Here is a 21,573-nt window from a genome sequence, read left to right as displayed (position 1 = left end):
CGCGCGCGCTTTTTTCTGTTTGTGTTGGTGTCCGCCCGGGCAGCGCGAATACGCATGAGCGAGCTGCCCGGAGCGGGGGCGACATGTTATCGGCGCGAGACAGAGGGTAGATAAGCGCGTCGGAAGCAGGGCTCGGGGCTTTTTCGCCGGGAGGCTGGCCACAGAAGGGCGGCGTGGCAGCGTCCCAAGCCGGCGGGATGTACACGGACGACGGAGCGGAGTCCTGCGAGGCAAAGACGGAAGCGGCGCCTACAAGAAAGCCTTAGGAGTGTTAGCGTGAGTGCTGCCACGCGAGTTGCAATGCTTTTGTACCGTAATCAGCGCTTTGTACTCGCCCTATCCACGCCGCAGTGTGTTTTGTGTTGTCGCGGTGAAGCCCTGACTAATGTTCCGTTTTATTCTGTATAGTCCATTGTCGTGCACTTCGACGGCATGTTTCCAGCGCAGTTTTGACCAATGCTGTTTATTTTCTATTTTATACTTTTCTGTTGATCCGGAATAAACCGGTGTTTTTAAGAAAGACTTGGTTTTCACTCGTCGGGCGAGACCATCGCTCGCGGACCCGTATTCTAGAAGGGTGAGCCTTCATTTGGCGCCCAACGTGATTTCTGCTCGAGCTTTGGCTTGCCCCGCATGTGTAGCAATTTGAGGTTCATGCCGTTTCGTGCGTAGCGATGTCGGACTTACCGGGTGCAAGCGCCCAGTTAACAGAGACAGTTCGGCCTCCCACACAGGCGGGTTCCGGGCATGAGCAATCAGAAGACAGGAAAAGCGAACCCTCGGACATTTGTAGCGGAATTCTCGGCCTCCTGTTCGAGCTACTTGAATCAAAGGCACATTTCAGAGAAATGGTAGGAAGCGAGGCAGTTTCATTAACGCCCACTCCCTTGTATCGCGATAATCAGCTGCGGCTGAATTTAGCCGTGCCAAGGTTTGAAGGATACGCCGACAACAAATCTGTTTGCGATTTTCTTTATGAAACGACGATTATCAGAAGGCAATGGCAATTTCGGACAGCGCTCTGGTCACGCGTGTGCTTCCCGTAGCTTTGGTAGGTTCCGCAGCAACCTGGAGGCGTAGACAGCGGCCGTTCACCACAAAGCAGGATTTTATAGACCGTTTTCGAGAAGAGTTTTTGCCGCCTGACTATGACATCCGTATGAAAGACGAGCTTTGCACCAGGACGCAAGGCGAAAACGAGGGTTTGCTAGAGTTTTTGCGCAGTTTTCAAGAGCTGCATGAGCGGGCAGATCCTGCAGTTCCGGAACCAGAGAATGTGGCTCATGCTATACATCGGTGCCATCCAAGGTACCAGCCATATCTCCGGCGTCGCCAGTTCGCGGACTTAGATGACATGGCTGGAGAAGCATCCCGAATCGAGGCATCTTTCCTGGCGGAGCTCCAATACAAACCACCTCCCCCTGCAGAGACTTGCCTTGAGCCGTCCTGTGCGTGGCCTGGATCATCGGCAGCACGCAGCCTGGAGATGCCAGGTTGCCGTACGGGGGCTGGCGACTTGCACGGAGTCACAAGCCCTGATGCGTCTACTCAGGTGACGAGCCGATTTCGTGGGGTGACAGGTCAGACGGGGCCCCGTGTCTTCTTGCCATACGCAGGCGCTGGTACCCCTTGTGTGGCAGCAGTTGGGACACCCCACGTCAGAGCGCGCAAATCCCGGAGATCTCCTACAGCGGCTGCCGGCTACCATTCACCTACGGGTGCAGCGTGGGTGTCACCACCGGGTGCAACGTGGACGTCACCTACGGGTGCAGCGTGGGTGTCACCTACAGTGCAGCGTGGGTGTCACCACCGGGTGCAACGTGGACGTCACCTACGGGTGCAGCGTGGGTCTTACCACCGGGTGCAACGTGGACGTCACCTACCAGTGCAACGTGGACGTCACCGCCGGGTGCAACGTGGGTGTCACCACCGGGTGCAACGTTGTCGCCATCAGGTGAGAAGTGGGCGTCGCCCCCGGGCACAACTTGTCCTCCGATTCGCAGATCCAGGACAACACAGGAGAGGGTGTTTTGGTCATTGCACCATCCAGCGGCCAGGCCGCACAGACGTGGCCAACCACCGGGAGAGCTGATCCAGTCGCTACCTTTCCTGCCTGAATCGAACCAGGTGCCACCGACCCAGGTGCCTTCGACCCAGGTGCCATTGTCACCACCTGCTATGCATGAGGCAGACCCCGAGAAACCCTACAAACACTCGGTGAGTGCAGTCCCGTCAACTTCTTTTGAGGAAAGCCAACCAGACAAGACCCCGCTGGTCTTGGTCAAAATGGCCGGACTGGAGCTTCCAGCCCTTTTAGACACAGGGTCTACGGTGTCAGTCATCGGCGATCAGGTGAAAAATTCCTGTGAGACAAAACGTGTCCGGTTGCGGAGTGTAAACACTAACCTTCGTATGGCGTCGACTCACATAGTACCCGCAACCTCAGCAGCCCGCCTAACAGTTACTATAAATCTTCGAAAGATTAGACAGCGTTTCTTACACCTCCCCGGACTATCCTGGCCAGTCAAACTAGGCCGTAACTTCATAGTGAAGGCAGGAATCGTGGTAGATTTCAGTAAGGGAACCTACCGGTATGGCACCGGTACAGAAGCATTTCAGTTAAAGACTAAGGCCGCTGAGCCACAGTCACAGTTGCTTGCCACGAACGGTAATTCGGCCAATATCACAGGCTGTGGTATTCTAACAGTTTTGAATTCCTTCACGGGGTCACCAGCGGAAAAAAGCAGAATCGAGACAATGCTCAGGCCCTTTGCAGCAATGTTCACGGAGGCTCCGGGGAAGGCCAACATACTAACCCACAGGATTGACACCGGCGATGCTCGTCCTATCAGATTCAATCCAAGGCCCTTGAGTGTCCACAAGCGAGCGCTGCTGGATGGGGCCCTCGACGAAATGGTGGCTACCGGTGCGGCGAGACCATCAAAAAGCCCCTGGGCGTTTCCTGTTGTTCTCGCGCCTAAGAAGGATGGAACAGCACGTTTGTGTGTCGATTATCGACGTCTGAATGCTGTGACAGTGCGAGACTCTTACCCTTTCCCGTCTGTTGACTCTGTCATGTACTCACTTGGGTCAGCAGAATTTTTTACAACTCTTGACTGCAGTAGGGGATTTTTGCAAATCCCGATTGACCACTGCGACATTGAGAAAACGGCTTTCACTTGCCACCGGGGACTGTTCGAATTTGTGCGATTGCCTTTCGGGTTGTGCAATTCACCTGCTACTTTTCAACGGGTAATGGATATTGTGCTCGGAGACGCTAAATTTAACTACGCTATGGCCTACATGGATGACGTAGTAGTGTTCTCAGAAAAGTTAGAAGAGCACCTCCGTCATTTAACGAATGTTCTTCAACGAATGCAGAAGGCGGGCATCACCATTAACTCCGGCAAGGTTCAGTTGGTGACAAGCACAATCAATCTTCTTGGGTTCATTGTGGAACAGGGCACAGTTCGCCCGGATGAAGAGAAGCTTCAAGCCATTCTGCAGCTCCCCCCACCAACCAACATAAAGAGCCTCCAGCGTTTCTTGGGCATGGTGGGATTCTACCGCCACTTCATCCCGAACTGCACTGACCTCGCGCGACCCCTCCATCAGCTCCTCCGGAAAGGTGCCCGCTGGTCATGGACAGAAGCCGAGCAGGGATCATTCCATTCACTGTCTGCAGCCATCGCGGATACTGCACGCCTGCGGCTTCCAGACCTTAACCGGCCATTCACGGTACAAATGGATGCAAGTCAGTACGGAATTGGGGCGGTATTGCTTCAAGAACATCAAGGAAAGCTTTGCCCATTGGCGTTTCCTAGTCATACACTGACGGCACCGGAAAGGAACTATACTGTGACAGAGAAAGAGTGTCTCGCGATTGTGTTTGCCCTCAAGAAATTTGACATGTATTTGGATGGCGCAGAATTCACTATTCAGACCGACCACCAGGCCCTATCGTGACTTTCAAGGTTGCAAAATCCAGCTGGCCGTCTAGCCCGCTGGTCACTCCCTCTCCAAAATTACAATTACAGGGTAGAATACAGAAGAGGCACTTTCAACAAAGTGGCCGATGCCCTGTCACGAGCTCCACTTCCTGGTGAGGGAGAGCGAGTACCCGCGGTCCATGCTGTGACAGCTCCTGCCGACACCTAGGGCACACTGGTGTCCCGTCAACAACTCTTTGACGCTCAGCTTTCAGACGGCCAGTGCAACCAGATACGCCAAAGCCTGAACAGCGCCAACCCTGCAGGGAGTCGGGCGCTTAACGGAAGCTATGACAGCTACGTGGAAGCAGAAGATGGTTTGATCCTGCGGTATATACCTGCTGCGGACACCGACAGTGGTGAGTCTGCATTTCGTGTGGTCGTTCCTAAGGGCCTACGTAAGCATTTTCTAGAGTACTTCCACGATACACGCCTCGCAGGTCACAGCGATGGCAAGAAAACATATGACAAATTGTATCGCGTTGCAACATGGCCTCGCATGAGAAGGGATGTCCTGACAATCGTCCGCACTTGCCATACCTGCCAGACCGCGAAGCCGAGGGGAGGAAGACCACCGGGCCTCATGCAACCTGTAGAGAGCCGATACCCATGGGAAATTGTAGCTTGCGACATAATGGGTCCCTATCCCAGATCAGCGAAAGGGAATCGCTACTTGTTAGTAATTACTGATCATTTCTCGAAATGGGTAGAATTGTATCCCCTGAGTAGGCTAGACTCGAAAATAATTTGGGATAAGCTACTAGAAACATTCACTCGCTTTGGTTTCCCAGCTCAGCTTATCACTGATAATGCCACGTATTTCACCGGTAGGATATTCACTGCCACTTGCAAAGTTCTTGGCGCAGCACAAAAAGACTACGCCCTACCATCCTCAAGCAAACATTACAGAGCGAGTGAATCGAAATCTCAAGACTATGATGGTGGCATTCACGGAGCGGCACAAGGACTGGGACGCTCGTATCCAGGAGATGGCCTTCGCTACAAGAACCACGGTAAACCGGTCAACAGGTTTTACGCCAGTGGCCATTCTCCTTGGTCGTGAGCTCAGGTTCCCTATTGAGCATGCTCTGAATGGCTCTGATTTACCGGGTCTTAGCCATTCTAAATTTGCGCATGATCTTTCCAGCCGCTTGGCCTCGACTCTGAAGGAGGCAAGGGAAAACTTGAACCCTGCCCGCCTGGAACACTGTAACCAGTACAACAAGGGAAGGCGACCTTTGGAATTCACAGTCGGCGACAAAGTCCTTCGCCGCACGCACCCACTAAGTGATGCAGCAAAAGGGTTTGCTGCTTCTCTCGCTCCACGATGGACTGCCCCTTACACGATAACAAAGCGCGCGTCTCGGCTTTCTTACTTTATTCGCCATGTGCAAGGTGGTCGAGAAGCCGGACCAGTAAACGTGGCCGATCTCCGAGCTTACCACGGCCGTCCACTAGCCACATAGAACCACTTGACCTACGAGGCACTACGGGTACCCACGCTCGGCGGGTACCTCCAAGCATGCGCCCCGCCAGCAGCAGTATCAGTTCCGTCCTTATCCCGCATTATTTTTGTTTTACACGTCGGGAGGTGTCCCGTCTTGAGAGGGGGGGGAGTGTGGGGCCCCACAGCCCCTTTTACCGTTTCGAACCGCGCGCGCTTTTTTCTGTTTGTGTTGGTGTCCGCCCGGGCAGCGCGAGTACGCATGAGCAAGCTTCCCGGAGCGGGGGCGACATGTTATCGGCGCGAGACAGAGGGTAGATAAGCGCGTCGGAAGCAGGGCTCGGGGCTTTTTCGCCGGGAGGCCGGCCACAGAAGTGCGGCGTGACAGCGTCCCAAGCAGGCGGGATGTACACGGACGACGGAGCGGAGTCCTGCGAGGCAAAGACCGAAGCGGCGCCTACAAGAAAGCCTTAAGCAGGAGACACATGTGCGAAAGCTTGACCGGCATGCCGCAGCGAACGCCGCATGCGAACTGCCGCCGCAGTGCCAGCCGAGACACATGGAGCACCATGCGTCCGGCAAGCGAGCTCCCACAAGCTCCGCCCACAGCCGGTGTCACCGCGCAGCGGAGACCGAAGACTGCTTGGCTTGATAAACAATTCACATGGTACAAGAAATAACAAAACAGCGATGTTATCAGAAGGATTGTCTACTGTACTCGTGCAACAGCATGCCTGCACACGCACGAAGCTTTCGGCAACGATGCCACCCGCGGACACGCTGGGCGACAAACTCCACCGATTCGCGCTTGCCCTAGTCGTCGCTAGGCCTAGCCGGTGTCGTACCGAAGAGGCAGCGGACCGCGCTTCGGAACGGGCCAGCACTGTAATAAAGTTTCGAATTTCATCCCCAGCGTAGTGAGAAAGACATCTTATAATAGAATGAACATAAGCTCGATTTGAGCGGCGCATTTGGCAGCGGTGCGAGCAGACGTTTGGCGATCGACCGGGCACCAGCAGTGGTTGTGCGCATAAACTCGCTTATGTCGCAGTTATCACTCGCAGCAGCACTTCAGTATTGGCCGGCGATCTTCACAATTTACTAGTAGTTGACAGACCTGTATTTAATGACTTTTTATGTACACGAAGAAACAATACTGAAGGGTTTTTCAGCGGCTGGCGCGTATGCGTCGTCTGCTCGGCAGCACATCGACGGTGGAGCAATCTCTTTCTCTATGTGTGGAGCCGAGAGGCGCTCCACCGCACAGCCCCTACGTCACCGTGACGTCGCCGCTGTTCGCGCTCGCATTGGCTGCAGCCACCCGCCGGAGCGTCGCTTCGCCAGGCTTCGCATGCGGACTGCCGGAGACATCTGCCCGGTTGGACGCGGGCGGCGAGCGCCGGTTTGCCGGGTCGGACTCGTCCGGACGCGGCGCGCCGGAGCGGATCGCACTCGCACTCGCGTGGCAGCGTGAGTGCTGCCACGCGAGTAGCAATGCTTTTGTACCGTAATCAGCGCTTTGTACTCGCCCTATCCGCGCCGCAGTGTGTTTTGTGTTGTCGCGGTGAAGCCCTGACTAATGTTCCGTTTTATTCTGCATAGTCCATTGTCGCACACTTCGACGGCATGTTTCCAGCGCAGTTTTGACCAATGCTGTTTCTTTTCTATTTTATACTTTTCTGTTGATCCGGAATAAACCGGTGTTTTTAAGACTTGGTTTTCACTCGTCGGGCGAGACCATCGCTCGCGGACCCGTATTCTAGAAGGCGGAGCCTTCAACGTATACAGCTTTCTCATCTGCAAGGATGATTTGAATATCACCGCGGGACGTGCGTGACAATATCAAAGCTTTTAAATATAATTACGGTGCCAGTAGAAGGCGATTGGTTGCGCAGACAAGCGCAATGATTAACCGAAGAATACAGGGACGCAAAATGCAATACAATGGAGACTGCTTGGACATCTGTTAGATCCCGAAGAAAGCAAGGGTGCGAACAGCCGAATATTAGAGGCTAGCACACAGATTGGAATGCTGGGAGGAGTATTACTTAAACGACGTCTAACAGCGGTACGTTGATGAGGCAGGAATGGAATTCCTACCGAATTATCAGAGGCACGAATACCTTAGCCTAGATAGCTCGATAGGGTCTGCCGCAGTAATGGCAAAGATTATTAAACTGTAGACAAATCCTACCACAGGATTCAACGATGCGAATCATAAATGACCAGAAATTACGACGACAGATCGAGAGCTGAAAACGGAATACACGCAGAAATGCTTGGAAGCTGGCTTCTTAGCCGAAGAATGGAAGAAAGCGAAGATCATATTCAGTTCAGTTGTATTACATTAAACACCCTCGCGGGGGTATTATATAACGGGGTGGGATTTATTAGAACAAACACACAAATAGCGACGATTATTTAGAATTGAAGATTATTGTTGACACGTTCTTCAAATCTAGATGATGAAACGATGTTGACGATGTCATGGGCTAGGCCGTTCCAGTCCGTTGCTGCTCCAAAGCCAGGAACCAGGAAAAAAGTTCATCTGGACAATCATATGGCTCAGCTCGGTGATATCGCGCGTTACGAAACTTATGGTAGATATCGTGCTAGACAGGTTAAAGAAGAACTATCGCGTTCAGTATGAGCTACACCGCGCGAGCGCGTGGCCGAGCGTTCTGAAAGGTTGTATAGTTGCGCTGACTGTGCCCGGTTCTTGAGTTATCTGGAGAGTGTTCAGCTGTTCCAGTAAGCGTGCTTGAACCCCTCAGTCCCGTTTGTCGGAAGGATACATCATTTGTTTCTGACTTTGTTTTCACTGGAGGAGAAACTGCAAGATCATGCAGCACATTTGCCACCGACGAAGCATGGCATGCAAAAGTTATCAAAAGAAGCGTTCTCTTCGTCCAATAAGGGATGTGCCTTTAGACATGATATTAGCACTCATTGAGCGCGTTAGCGTCCAGCTAAAATCAGAATTAGCCACAACGTGGCCCAAGAAGTGTTTTCAATAGAATGTTAGCATCTACAAGAAGCCAGTTTGACGCTTGTAAGTCTGTTGCGCTCCAGAGCAGCCTTCCCCGTTCACTAAGATGATGAAGCGCAAAGTGGCATACCAGATAACACCGAGGGTGCGGACCAAGACGGCCCTGCGCGCATAAAGTTTGGCCGTCGACCGACGGCTACAGTTATTTTCGAAACTGATATCAAAACCAGACTCAACGAGGGTGAAGGTGAAAGCAAGCAAGTGGAGGTGATGTGAGCTTGCTGGAACAGCTACACCCCTCCAGATAGCTCTAACACTACGCTCAATCGGCGCTACTGTACAACCATGTAGAGCTCTCGTACACACGCTCGCGAGGTGTAGCCCATACTGAGCGCGATAGTATGTGGAAGAAGCGCTGTGGTTGTATTACGGACCGATCTATCTACGCAGGGCATAATGGCTCGGCTAAAACAGCTATTCTAGGCTGGGACCAAAGATCGAAAGATGATCCTGTAGATGGACGTTGCTTTTGACAACGTGAAGCATACAGCGATTCGAAACAACGGGTTAAATCTGAATGCAGGATAAGAATGTACGAATTTGTAAGAAATTCCCTAACGCGTCGCTCCGCAAACATCGGCTTTGGACAAATGAACGTCGAAGGGGTCAGCCTACGTCATTCAAATCGGAGTGTGAAAGCTTCTTTTACAACTGCAGAAAATCAAAAAATCTCGGCCATAGCTTTTACTAATATGACATCACCAGTTGAATACCGAGTGAAAAATTTGGCAAATTGAAGTAACGCTGCAGCAGGCTGCCACGAATGAGATATAAGACTATCACAAATACATTAGCATAAAAGCTCTCTACAAAAGTCTGAGCTTGTATTTCTGGCACGAGGGCCCAGCAAGAAAGTCTAGGGCACCGTTCTCCCTCTCTCCATTAATCGCGCGGGTAGGGAGGGGAGTTGCGAGATAGTAAAGCAGACAGGATTCTCATCTTTTGCATGTAGCGGCAAGACAACCGAAGAAACAACGAATCGATGCACAGGTTTGAAAAAAAAAAAAGAGTGTAGCAGAGATGTCGACAAGAAGCCTGGTTCGGCGGATTGTGGAATGAAGACCGGACATGAAAGAAGCCAGCCTCCTCAGGCTCCTCCAGGCTTTCAGCAGAGTCACGAACTCCACCCCGTATTAGCGCCTTACAAAATCTGGGAAGAAGCTGGACGGCATAAACAGAAAAGGAAAAGTAAAAAAAAATGCGCTCAGTCTTCCGGTTCTTACATCTTGAACAGATTGAAGAAGCTGATAAAAGCCACGGAGATGGGGCACTGTGGAAGGCTAATGAGGTCGGAATCCGGTAAGCACATTCTAAACTCGCGCTGCCGCAGAACATACACCGTCTACATCACAAGGAAAATAGAAAAGGCAGGTTTTGAGCTCATCGGTGAGGATTAGAAGGAAAAAACGGCGTAATCTGCATTGAAGAACCTGAATAATAAAGAAAAACAAGCAATGTGCAAGAGGCAAGTGAGGAGAACGAGCAAATACAGGCCTGCTGCATGGTTAGGAATAGTTTCATAGTATCAGCAGAAGTCGCCATTGCAATAGCCTCACAATACCACCTCACAATATGTAATATGCACAGTAAGAGACTCTAAGATCGCAACAAACAGTTACAAGTGCGGTCGCGTCTCGCCGGATGTAGCGAGAACCTTGGAAACGGAAATTAGGAACCGGAGACCTTCTTTTGGAAGTGCTGTACCGCCATCAGTTCGAGAAACTCTCAGCAGTCACTGCATTTGGAGACACACCAATTGTTATAAGCCCGCACCGTTCATTGAACACCGTTCATGGTGTCCTCTCAGACAATGACCTCAAATACATGACCGAAGAAGAGCTTCTGGAGGGACTGAAAGATCAAAACGTCACAAACGTCCACAGGATAAGAATCAGACGAGACAACAAGGAAATCGACACCAAAAACTTTGTCCTCACCTTCGCTTTGAGCACACTTCCAGACTCGGTGCAGGTGGGGTACACAAAAATCAGCCTCAGACCCTACATCCCTATTCCGCGACGTTGCTTCAAGTGTCAAAAGCATGGTCACGGTGCACAGAGCTGCCGAGGCCGACCCACCTGTGCTAAATGTGCCGCTCATGAGCATGAAACTGAAGATTGCAATATTCAACCACACCTCTGTGCAAACTGTGAGGGCGCGCATCCTGCCTACTGACGAAGCTGCCCAGTACGGAAAAGAGAAAAAGATATACTAACCCTCAAGGTCAAAGAAAACCTAACATCCAAAAAAGCGCGGACAAAGCTTGAAAATCAAAACCCAACATACTCCGTTGTGACGCAGCAGGGCGTAGCATCACAGCGGATTTCGGCGCCTGCCCAGGCCACGCACAGTGAGCCAGAAGCAGCGCCATCTGCGCCCTTGGCGCTGCTCTGCCACCCGCAAAGCAGGCCGCGCGAACCTCTTGGTCAGCCGGCCCCAAGGCACCGTCACACATGGGGAAGTCTAAAACAGACCTATCCATCCCCTGTACATAATCTTCCAGCACATCTGACGATGTGATGGATACAACCCCGCCTCCGCTGCAGCGGCGGCAGAGCTCTCTGGAGCGTAAAAGAAGGGACAAAATCCCTATTACAGGTCCAAAAGACCAACCAACATGTTTTTTTTAATTTTTTCACCGGTTTCTAAACATGTCATTCCTAATCCACTGGAATTGTCGTGGCCTTTTAAAAAAACTACAATGACGTAACAGACCTTTTGAATTCACTGTCCCCTGTGGTCCTATGCCTACAAGAGACCAATCTGGGACCTCAACAAAAAAACAATCTTAAAAAAGCACAAAGTGTTTCGATGTGACAGAGAGCAAGCAGGTCGCCTCTCCGGAGGCGTTGCTATTGTTGTGCAGAGCAGTATTGCAACGCGAGAAGTCCATCTCAAAACTAATTTCGAAGCTGTTGCAGTTACTGTTGTTCATTATAAAACAATCACAATATGTTCTGTCTACCTTCAACCTCATGTCATTGTTACCCTTCACGATTTAGAGGAACTTTTACCACAGTTACCTGAACCATTATTTTAGTTGGAGATTTTAATGCACACTCCTCCTTTTGGGGGAGTGAGCAAGCAGACAGTAGAGGACGTATTTTAGAAGATTTTTTGCTGTGCAACAACGTCTGCCTCCTGAATACAGGTAAACAAACATATTGCTCCCCAAGCTCAGGAAAAATGAGCTGCTTAGATCTATCATTTTTTTCACCATCAATTTTCACCGATTTTAAATGGGACGTTCTCGACAATCCACATGGAAGTGATCATTTACCTGTCATAATAAGTCTAACATCCTCACCATCCATCACTCTAACCAAACCACGGCGATGGAAACTTCACTTGGCAGATTGGACACTTTTCAGTCCAAAGCTGACCTCATAAAAGTATTTTCAGAAAATCTCAGCATAGATGAACTGAATGAAGAGATTACAGCTTGTATTATTGCTGCAGCACACCTAGCTATTCCACAGTCCTCGGGAACTGTACAGCAAAACCATAAAGTGTGGTATACACAAGAGTGCAAAGAGGCAAAAAGAAAACAAAATAAAGCTTGGGGAATATTCCGGAGGTATCCCACACATGAGCACCTTATAACTTTTAAAAAGGCCAGGGTTAAAGCACAGTGCATTCGCCGCGAAGCTGAAAAAGCCTCATGGCAAAATTATGTGTCATCAATAAATAGCTCAACCACATCTAAAAAAATGTGGGAGCAGGTTAATAAACTAGACGGCGAATACTATCCTTTCACGATTCCACTTTTAACAACTCCTGGTACACAAACGAGTGTAGAAGAACAAGCAAACATATTGGGGGAACATTTCGCTACAATCTCTAGTTCGGCACACTATACACATTCCATTATAAAGTATAAAACAGCAGCTGAAAAACAAAGACTCCCAATAGCTGGAGGCACAAATGAACCTTTTAACTGTTTATTTACACTTGAAGAAATAACTAGAGTATTAAATGCCGGCAAACAAACTGCACCAGGACCAGATGAAATACATTATGAAATGCTTGCTCATTTGACTCCATTGTCAGTAGATGCATTATTGAATTTTTTTAATAAAATATGGATATCTGGAACAATACCAGAAGCCTGGAAGACAGCCGTTATAGTACCACTCTTAAAGCCTGGGAAGCCCCCGGACTCCCCAGGCAGTTATAGGTCAATAGCCCTGACGAGCTGCCTTGCAAAAGCTTTTGAAAGCGTTGTAAATACAAGGCTCATGTTTGTTCTTGAATCCCGGAAACTTCTTGATACCCATCAGTGCGGCTACAAAAAAACATGTTCAACTATTGATCACCTTGTCCGACTGGAAAATACTATCCGAGAAGCCTTTATCCATAAACAGCATTGCCTTGCCGTATTTTTGACCTCGAAAAAACCTATGACACCACGTGGAGGTTTGGGATCCTGCGTGATTTGAGAGAGCTTGGCATTCGCGGCAGGATGCTAAAATGTATAAGCGACTTTCTCTCTCAACGCTCATTTAAAGTACGCCTCGGTTCTACCCTCTCTAAAACCTTCATACAGGAGAATGGTGTGCCTCAAGGATGTATTTTAAGTACTACTCTGTTTACAGTAAAAATTAACAGTATAGCAAAAATAATCCCAAAATCCGTTATGTACTCTGTCTACGTAGACAACCTTCAGATTGCATGTACATCCTCCAATGTGTCAACATGTGAGAGGCAAATACAGCTCACAGTAAATAGACTGGCAACGTATGCAGATAGGAATGGCTTCAGGTTTTCTATTCAAAAGTCGGTAGTTGTTTTGTTCTCTCTCAGAAGAGGACTGCACATTGATCCCACCATCCAGCTTAATGATGTTAAGCTACCTGTAAAGCACGAACATAAATTTCTAGGGCTAACTTTTGACAGAAAGCTTTCATTCCTTCTCCACATAAACAACCTAAAAAGAAAGCTTCAAAATCTCTCAATATATTGAAAGTCCTTTCACATAAACACTGGGGATCTGACAGAACATGTTTTTTAAAAATGTACCGCTCTGTGGTTCGCTCATGTTTAGATTATGGCTGCATAATATATGGATCATCAAGGCCGTCATATTTAAAACGACTGGACTCCGTACACAATTCAGGCTTGTGTATTTCAACTGGCGCATACAGGGCATCCCCCATAAACAGCTTATATGTAGAAACCAATGAACCATCACTTACAAGCCGAAGAAACATGCTCACATGCTCATACATTCTAACGATCCATTCACTGCCAAACCATATCTGTTACCCAATAGTTACAAAGTGGCAGTCTCGAACACTGTTCATAAACAAACCTCAAAAAATAAAACCACTTCTGCTCCGCTTGGAAGAGAAATATCAAGTTTTAGACTTAATAGACTCATTACCTAATATTACCCGAAAATCTGATCCACTTCCACCATGGTACTGCCTGCTGTCCGTATGTGACTTCACATTAAACCAATTCCAGAAAAAAAAAAAACACCACACGAACACATATTGCTGGAATATTTAGCCCTAAGTGAAAAGTGCAGAGAATATGTGGCATTCTATACAGATGGTTCAAAATCTGCACAATACGTCGGAAGCGCAGTGGTCCAAAACAATTGAAATAGAAGAGTACGGCTACCACAGTGTGCATCCATTTTCACTGCCGAGTGTTATGCAGTCCTCATGGCCCTAGAAAAAATTAAAATTGAAAACATAGAAAATAGTGTCATTTACGCTGATTCTTTGAGCATACTAACAGCATATAATCATACAAATGCAGGCAAATCGCTTATTGGTGACATCATACAGAGCATAAAAACAGCCACAACCCAGGGACATACTGTAAAGCTTTGCTAGGTTCCGAGTCACATAGGAATTGATGGAAATGAAAGCGCTGATATATGCGCTGCACAAGCTCGACATATAGATATGAAGAAAGTGCACGTTCCCTACAAAGAAGCAGTCAAATTAATGCAGTCTAAGGTAAGAGATAGATGGCAGTCTAAATGGAATAATGAAGAAAATAATAAGCTACACCTAGTAAAACCTGTCATATCTGAATGGAAGTCATGCACACACCAAGAACGATTCACTGAAGTCATTTTATGTTGCCTCCGTATTGGACATACACACCTTACACATGATTATATTCTTAGAAAAGAGGAACTACGAACATGCGACCTTTGCGGAGAAACAATCACAATTAATCACATTCTATATTCCTGTACAAAGCTAGAAGAACTAAGAAAGAAGCATTTTCCAATATTTTATTCAGAATATATTCCTGTTCACCCTAGCTTACTCATAGGAGAAAATGCTCTTGTTAATATATCATGCGTTTTTATGTTCTTAAAAGATGCCAACCTTCTTAACAAATTATGAGTTTTTTTTAACCATATTAAATACATCTGCTGCATGGACAGCAGATCTCATCATGTGTTTGGCGCATGATAGCCTTAGATGCTTATGCGCCATGAAACACAACACACAACACAACAACAAAAAGCCAAGTCGAGGGCCAGATTCTCTTTCTCTAGATCTCCGCGCACCAAACGATTGCAGCCAATGCAAGGGCGAATGAACTGGTTCAAAGTCGTACTTTCGAGGCGGCTCACATCATCCTTTACACCCGCACAACTGAGCAAAGGAAGGAAGCTATATAACGGAAGCTTATCGGCAGCCCTTAAAAAAAAAAGGAAAAAATTTGGAAACGGTAGAGGCGCAAGCATAATCGAATCCAACCATATTAAGCAAAATTTACCCAAGGGAATACGATGGAAAATGCAAACATCCCCGGAACATGACGTCATCCTTATGTAGTGGACGTACTGTCACTCTCAAATATTCAGGCAGCCTTCGGAGCCCACATGGGATGTCATGTTCTACTCAAGTAAGCGGATATGGTTCTAACCAGCGTCGGCGATTGCACGGAAAGAACCTGCCGCTAGCCCTTGAGTAAGACAAAGCGGGAGTAAAAAAAAAGAGCACTCTCCGACGAGAATTCGCAGGTGGGACACCTCATAGCCTTGTTTCTCATGGCGTGGTTCGCCGCATAAAACTAGCGAACTGATTCGGCCTGGAAGGCGCCCCTACATTAAGTCAAAATAGCTCGCGAGAGCCTGGCGTCAAAAAACATGCCGAAAGAAAAGATTCAAGCCTCGAGTATCGTTAAACAGTGTAATTCTTAAGATGCCCTAGAGATTTTGAAAATAATGCTATAAGAAATCAAAACTACTTTGATTTGAAAAAAAAAACGAAAAAAGTGGCGTAAACTACAGCCGATAGCTGTAATGTCTGCCCATGCATACATGTTGACAAAACATTTTCCTGTCATCAAGTCGTCGTTTAAAAATGGTTTCCGAAATAACGTAACACATTACGGCTATATTAAGGAGACGCAACTGCAGTTTTGTTATTTTCAAATTACATCAGCTGCGCAGCCGGGTACATATAGAGAGGAAGAGAAAGCTTGATTTACTCTGTCAAATTCGAGGAGATTTTAACCTGCTGGACCAGGATTCGGGCATGATCTTTTGCGACGTGGAGGCTGTTCGGGCTTGAATGACAACTTCGTTTTGCTTAGATGCAGGGGCCCAGGGCGCTAGTGGAGCTGCATCGCATCACAGAGTCCCATAGGCGCCGACAGGGTGGTGCAAAAAGGGCAATTGCACCTCCCCCCCCCCCCCCCCCCCGGCCACACCAGCCCTTGCCCTCCATCTCTTTTCCACCTGTGCTTCCTTAGTTTCCCGCTTACATCCCTAACAAGAAACTTTTTAGAATGTTTGAACTCCAACGGGTGTTTAGGGGAAGGCGGCGGCAGCAAATGTTTTTCAAACCTCCCCACTGCGATGCCACGAATTTGCCCTCCCTCCCCCAAGACAAACTTTTGAGTGCGCTTAACCTTCGCATTGAAGTTCTCTACGAAATAACATTCAAAACCTCAATTATTTGAAGGCGATGGGTGGGTCTATAAGCATTTGAATCGGTTGGCGGCTCACGTCATCTTCTGCGGCAGCGCCGTACGATCGAAGGAATTTTGCAGTGAGCGCCGCTTCGCAAGTAAGCAAAGCGTAGATGTTCTTTGATACTCGCTGGAATATTATTTCCGTGATTAGTTTCTTTTTATTGACGCACCTAAACATTATCTGACAGTTATAAGGCAACCATTATTTGGAGAGAAGCAATGCGGTTCTAAGGCGGAGTAGTTGCATAATCGCCTCGCATTGCGAAGTAACCGTGTTCGATTCCGCCTCCGCGGGTTTCCGCAAAGCTTTCCGTTTGCTTCTGATTTTCGCGTTACAAGCACAAAGTCGACACCGGAACTTCTGCGATACAAGGCCCTATACACTATCGCGTTAGAATTTTGCCCATGTCGTAGATGTGACGGAATGTCTGCCTTTCTCGGCACCGTCACCGGAAGTGCTGATCACGCTGGCGCCTCAGGACTCTTATCCGGATTGAGTCAATAAACGCGTGGAATGCAAGCAGAGAAATCTTGCCGCCAGTTGAACTTTGCGGATTTCATAAGTACGGATGAAGCGCTGTTCTTCAGGAAACTCTGAACACATGAAATGACTGAAAAGCTGCCGAGTGGATTCAGATGTGAAGAGCTAATCTGCATACTTATGAAACCTGAAAGACTCGAAGCCAACCATACTTAAGTGCGCCAATCGCGACAGACTATCGCGGAAGAGCACAGGAGAAATACTATTTTGCCTGGCACATCAAAGAAAGACATATTCGTTGTAAGTTGTGTTATAGGTATTTAGAAAGGCAGCACTGTTTTGCGCGGTGACACCAACCAGGTATTCGCTCTGTGATCAAATTCCGAACTTGGTTTTGATGGCATTGCATACCGTTCATCGGGATGAACTTCGCGGCAGTTTGAGCTTCGGTCAGCCTTCTCTGAAGGTACTCTAGAAGGTTAAAAAAGAGGTGCCATTATGAGGGTCTTATTAAATACTACAAAAAAAAAAAAAGAATTCGAGGACAGTTACACTGGATCTCGCAGCCGATGCCGGGATGAAACTCAGCGTTGTCGAAAGCATCACATTTAGGATGCTTTATAAAAAACAACAACCGCATCCCAGTCAAGTCCCTAGGAGAACAATTACTCGCCGGTAGGAGTGCACAACAAAAAATTTTAAATCGACGACAAATATATGTGCGCGCCCTGCGCAAGTGAGTTTTAAAGCAAAGAAGACATCATGTATGAAAATAGGGCATGATGTGTGGATGGTTGTTTATCTATCCTCAGGGCCCGTTACAGAGGGAAGTGGGGGGGAAATGTAATAGAGTAAAACACAAGAAAGCGAAAAAAAAGATAACACAAAACTAAATGGCTGTTCGTTATACAACAATTTTCAAATTGCGCAGCAAGGTATCAAAATATAAAATTAGGAGCAACACAACCAAGCAATAGATATGTTGAAAATGCAAAAACACTGAACAACGAAAGCGAAAGACGATTGTTAAACATTAGAGCAACAAAGCTTAGTGAGAGCTGCACAGAAAGCAGTGACATCTGCGATATCAGCAATTGGACGAACAAGGCAATTCCAACTGTTAAAAGTGATTTAAATGTAGGTGACATGGCAGTATTTGGGGCGACATAACGGCATTCCCACCTTCTGATGGTGACCAACGCGTGATAAAGTGTAGGATGGGGCTATTTCAAATTTCTTTCTGATATCTGTATTATAGTGAAAACTCTTGTGAAACAAACACAGTCGAAATGCTGTTCTGCATTCCGAAAAAAGAGGCAATGACAAAGAAGCTTTTATTGCAGTCATGCTAGAAGTGCAGGGATTGGTAGACATTATAAATCGAGATGGGGGATTGTCCACACGGTCAATTTGCGTGATGAGTGAAACAACGGCCTCACGCCAGACAAAAGCTGCATACTACAGCTTTGCACGAACCAAAGTTTTGTAAATGAGAAGTTTTAGTGCGCTAAGATAACGTCAAAGTTTCTTCTGAGAAAGCGAGGCGTTTGGCTAGCATAATAACCTACGTGATGAACATGCAACTTCCATGACAAGTTATTAGTCATGTGAATCCTAATATTTGTATGAAGAGACAGATTCAAGAGAACCATTGTTGAGGTAGTACGTAGGAGCTATTGCACTGACGTCAGTGACACGCATATATTTAAAGTTGTTACTGTTAAGCTTCATATTCTAATGCTGGCACCATTCTGAAATGCTGTTAATATTGATTGAAACATAGATAGTTAGCATTCATTGTTCATCTTACCACACGTAACACAGTCATTCACAAAGAGAAAAAATGATGTAGTAAGGTTTGAGGAAATAATTTATGCAAAAGAGCAAAATACTAAGACAGAAACTTGAGTCACACGAAACCAACGTGGAAAACTGAGTGCGTAATAATTGCAGTTATGAACTGAGATCCATAAATAATAAAAGTGCAGCCATAAAAGGATGTTAGCATCTGAGTTCAAGCTGTTGTTCTAAACAGAAGTATAAATGTGAAACATTTTAAAAACCTTTACAAAAGTCCAGGAATTTGCCTTCTGCCAGCGACCCGTCATTGGGTACGCAGCCTGTATCTAGAGACTGCTCAAAACGTTTCGCCAGGATAATGGACGAGCACAGCTTTGTATTTAACAATAACTTCGAATTTATGCTGTCAATTCTATAGAATGACCATCCTTAAGCCTTTCAAATATGCGCAATATTCCTATATACTGTGTCGAAAATGATTGGGTGCCTCAAAGAAAAATTTATGATGCGATAACCAGGTACAGTAGTAGCGACTGGCGTGACCGACAAAGACAACAAAAACATAGAATTTAATGCAGGGAAACATTTATCTGCGCCCTCTGGAGGTCTAAGGAGGAGAGCAAGCGCATCCTTACTGAACACTATATTCCAAAATTCTTTTTACAATGATGTTCAGTATTGAACGTATAGTTTGGTTAGAAAAAGAATCCTCAGCATTTTTAGGGCAGTTCGGTAAACTGCAGCTGCCCTAAGGTACGCCTTCCATCAATGCTGTAAATTACATCGCTTAGCAAAACGAGACGCCTATTTCGTTTTAGCTACTATCTTTATTAACTGAATAAATCAAGATGATCGCTCAAAAGGCGTCACTATTCTTAGTGGTACGAATGCGCTATGTGAGCGAAACAACCTTTTCTCTGAAGAGATTTTTGCTCGCTTTGACCGAGCGCTCGGTGAACCCTGGTAAAAGGTTATATAAAGAAAGGCATGTCTTAATTACTCATTGCAAAATCAATTTTGTTATAATCCGTAATGCGTTTAATTTGTTTATCGCGAGTAGGAACACAAGCATTGATTTCAAAATAAAGCAAAGAATGATCGTTTCACCGGAGAAGTTATGGCGCACAAGTAACGATGTCAGGCGAGTTGGTCAACGCTAGATCTAACACGCTTGATGATGGTGACAAAGTATGGGTTAGCTGCAGTGATAATTTGCAATAGATTAAAATTGCTCGCATGTGGAGAAAAGTACTGCATCTCGTCGAGAAAGGGCTGGGATAAGTGAGTGAGTTTGAGCACACGATGAATAGGTGGTTACAATCGACAACTAAAATTAACGCCCGGAAAACATACAGCAATTTTATTTGTAGCATCATGTAAATAATCTATAAAACAACTGCCACAGCATGATGGCCGGTAACAAATGAGCAAAATCAATTTCTTGAAAGGCACACGATGGCACCAATAAGGCACGACAGGCACCCATATCGTTTGCGAATCGGTTAAAATGTCTACACATGACGAAACAAGGTGGTCAGTAACTGCAATCATAACACCTTTGATACATCGTTGCCCTCTATCAAATTGGTATAAACAACCCAAGCAGACAAAAGTGCTCGTTCCGACATTATGCCAACCTACTTTAGTCAACCATATTTTGGTCGGGCCAACGTTCGCTGCCAAGGTCGGCCCTGCGTGGGGGTTGACACTAAGCTTAGACCGGCCGACCTTTCGGTAGGCTCTTGGTTGGCATGCCAAGGTTGGCTCGACGTCGGGGATTGACCCTGGCTAGAGACTGGCCGACATAGCGGCTACGGATTTATGACCAACGTTTCCATCATCAGGTTAGCTAGCACTAGGGACTGGTAATGGTCAAAGACTGGCCAACTTGGTCGGCTGCAACCTGCTTGCAATAATTTGAAGCCACACAACTGAGGGTTCCCAATAACGGTTATTATTCTCAAGCCCAGAAACATACATCTCAACCGGGTAACAATGTCAAGAGAGTTGGAACATGCAGAGTATAGCAGCACATCACAAATGAAGAGTACAGCATATACATGCCTTTCCTCGAGATGTTTCGCCTCTGTTTACTAGCTATGTGACATATATATTTCTAATCACGACCATTTGTTCTAGTTTAATTCTTTCCATGGCAGCTGTATTCAAGAAAATGATTTACAAGGCTCCACTTTCCCTGATAAAATTTGCAGTTAGACCTATAGACTTTCCAATCTATGCGCACAATAGTCCTTTCCTAACTGCTTGCACATGGCATAAATAAGAACCTGGGGTGCTACGCTATGGTTCACTAATCAAGCTGCTGCCTCCTACTGTTATAGGTGTAGTGGAACTGGTATTGCCAGGTATAAAATTCAATACAGCCATCAAAATGGTGTTACACACATTAAGAACAGAATGCAGTTGCGGACAAAATATTTTATAATATTACAGCATAGTGCTGTAAATAGTTCACCACTTACCAGTGATCATGTGCACAGGAAACTTTCTATAACATGACTGAGAACAAGATTTGAATGCAACACAAAACTAGATTCCTCTCAATTTCTGGAATTACAGCCATCCTTAGTAAAGTATTAGCATCAGAAATGTCTGCCATGAGCACCTAAAAGTACTAAAAATCAAGCGGCAGAAAACTCAGGCTTCCTTTGGACTGCAATGTTTACTAAAAAGCTTTTTGTAATCTCTTTACAATATTCTTTCATTAACTGACATATGTGCACAGCATACAGCTCTTGCTATATAGTGGCTCGGTATAATAAAACACCTGCAAGTAAAATATAATTGAAACCTACATAAAAGATGTAGGTTTTGTTTGTCTTAGAGTATTTTTCTAACT

The 21,573-nt window shown here is 46.8% G+C and overlaps 1 protein-coding gene across 1 annotated transcript; it reads left to right on the top strand.

The window, feature by feature from the left end:
• Positions 1-1,486: 1,486 nt before the first annotated feature.
• On the top strand, positions 1,487-10,697 carry LOC146200507 (uncharacterized). Its single transcript, XM_084592382.1, has 5 exons — positions 1,487-1,499; positions 1,553-1,954; positions 2,051-2,602; positions 10,290-10,458; positions 10,541-10,697. Exons 1-5 carry the CDS (start codon positions 1,487-1,489, stop codon positions 10,695-10,697), a joined length of 1,293 nt encoding a protein of 430 aa, XP_084448508.1.
• Positions 10,698-21,573: the final 10,876 nt, after the last annotated feature.

Source organism: Amblyomma maculatum, chromosome 2 (assembly GCF_055883805.1).
Source record: "Amblyomma maculatum isolate TAMU_Amacu chromosome 2, ASM5588380v1, whole genome shotgun sequence".
Classification (NCBI taxonomy): domain Eukaryota; kingdom Metazoa; phylum Arthropoda; class Arachnida; order Ixodida; family Ixodidae; genus Amblyomma; species Amblyomma maculatum.
The sequence above is the reverse complement of the archived record's forward strand: the minus strand, read 5'-3'. Positions and strand labels throughout refer to the sequence as shown.

What these genes read in the sequence shown, in the direction of transcription:
- LOC146200507 (XM_084592382.1), top strand. An exon ending in TGCAACGTTGTCGCCATCAG is followed by an intron (nt 1,955 to 2,050) that starts GTGAGAAGTGGG and finishes TGCACCATCCAG; the next exon opens with CGGCCAGGCCGCACAGACGT. An exon ending in AACCTACCGGTATGGCACCG is followed by an intron (nt 2,603 to 10,289) that starts GTACAGAAGCAT and finishes GTGTCCTCTCAG; the next exon opens with ACAATGACCTCAAATACATG.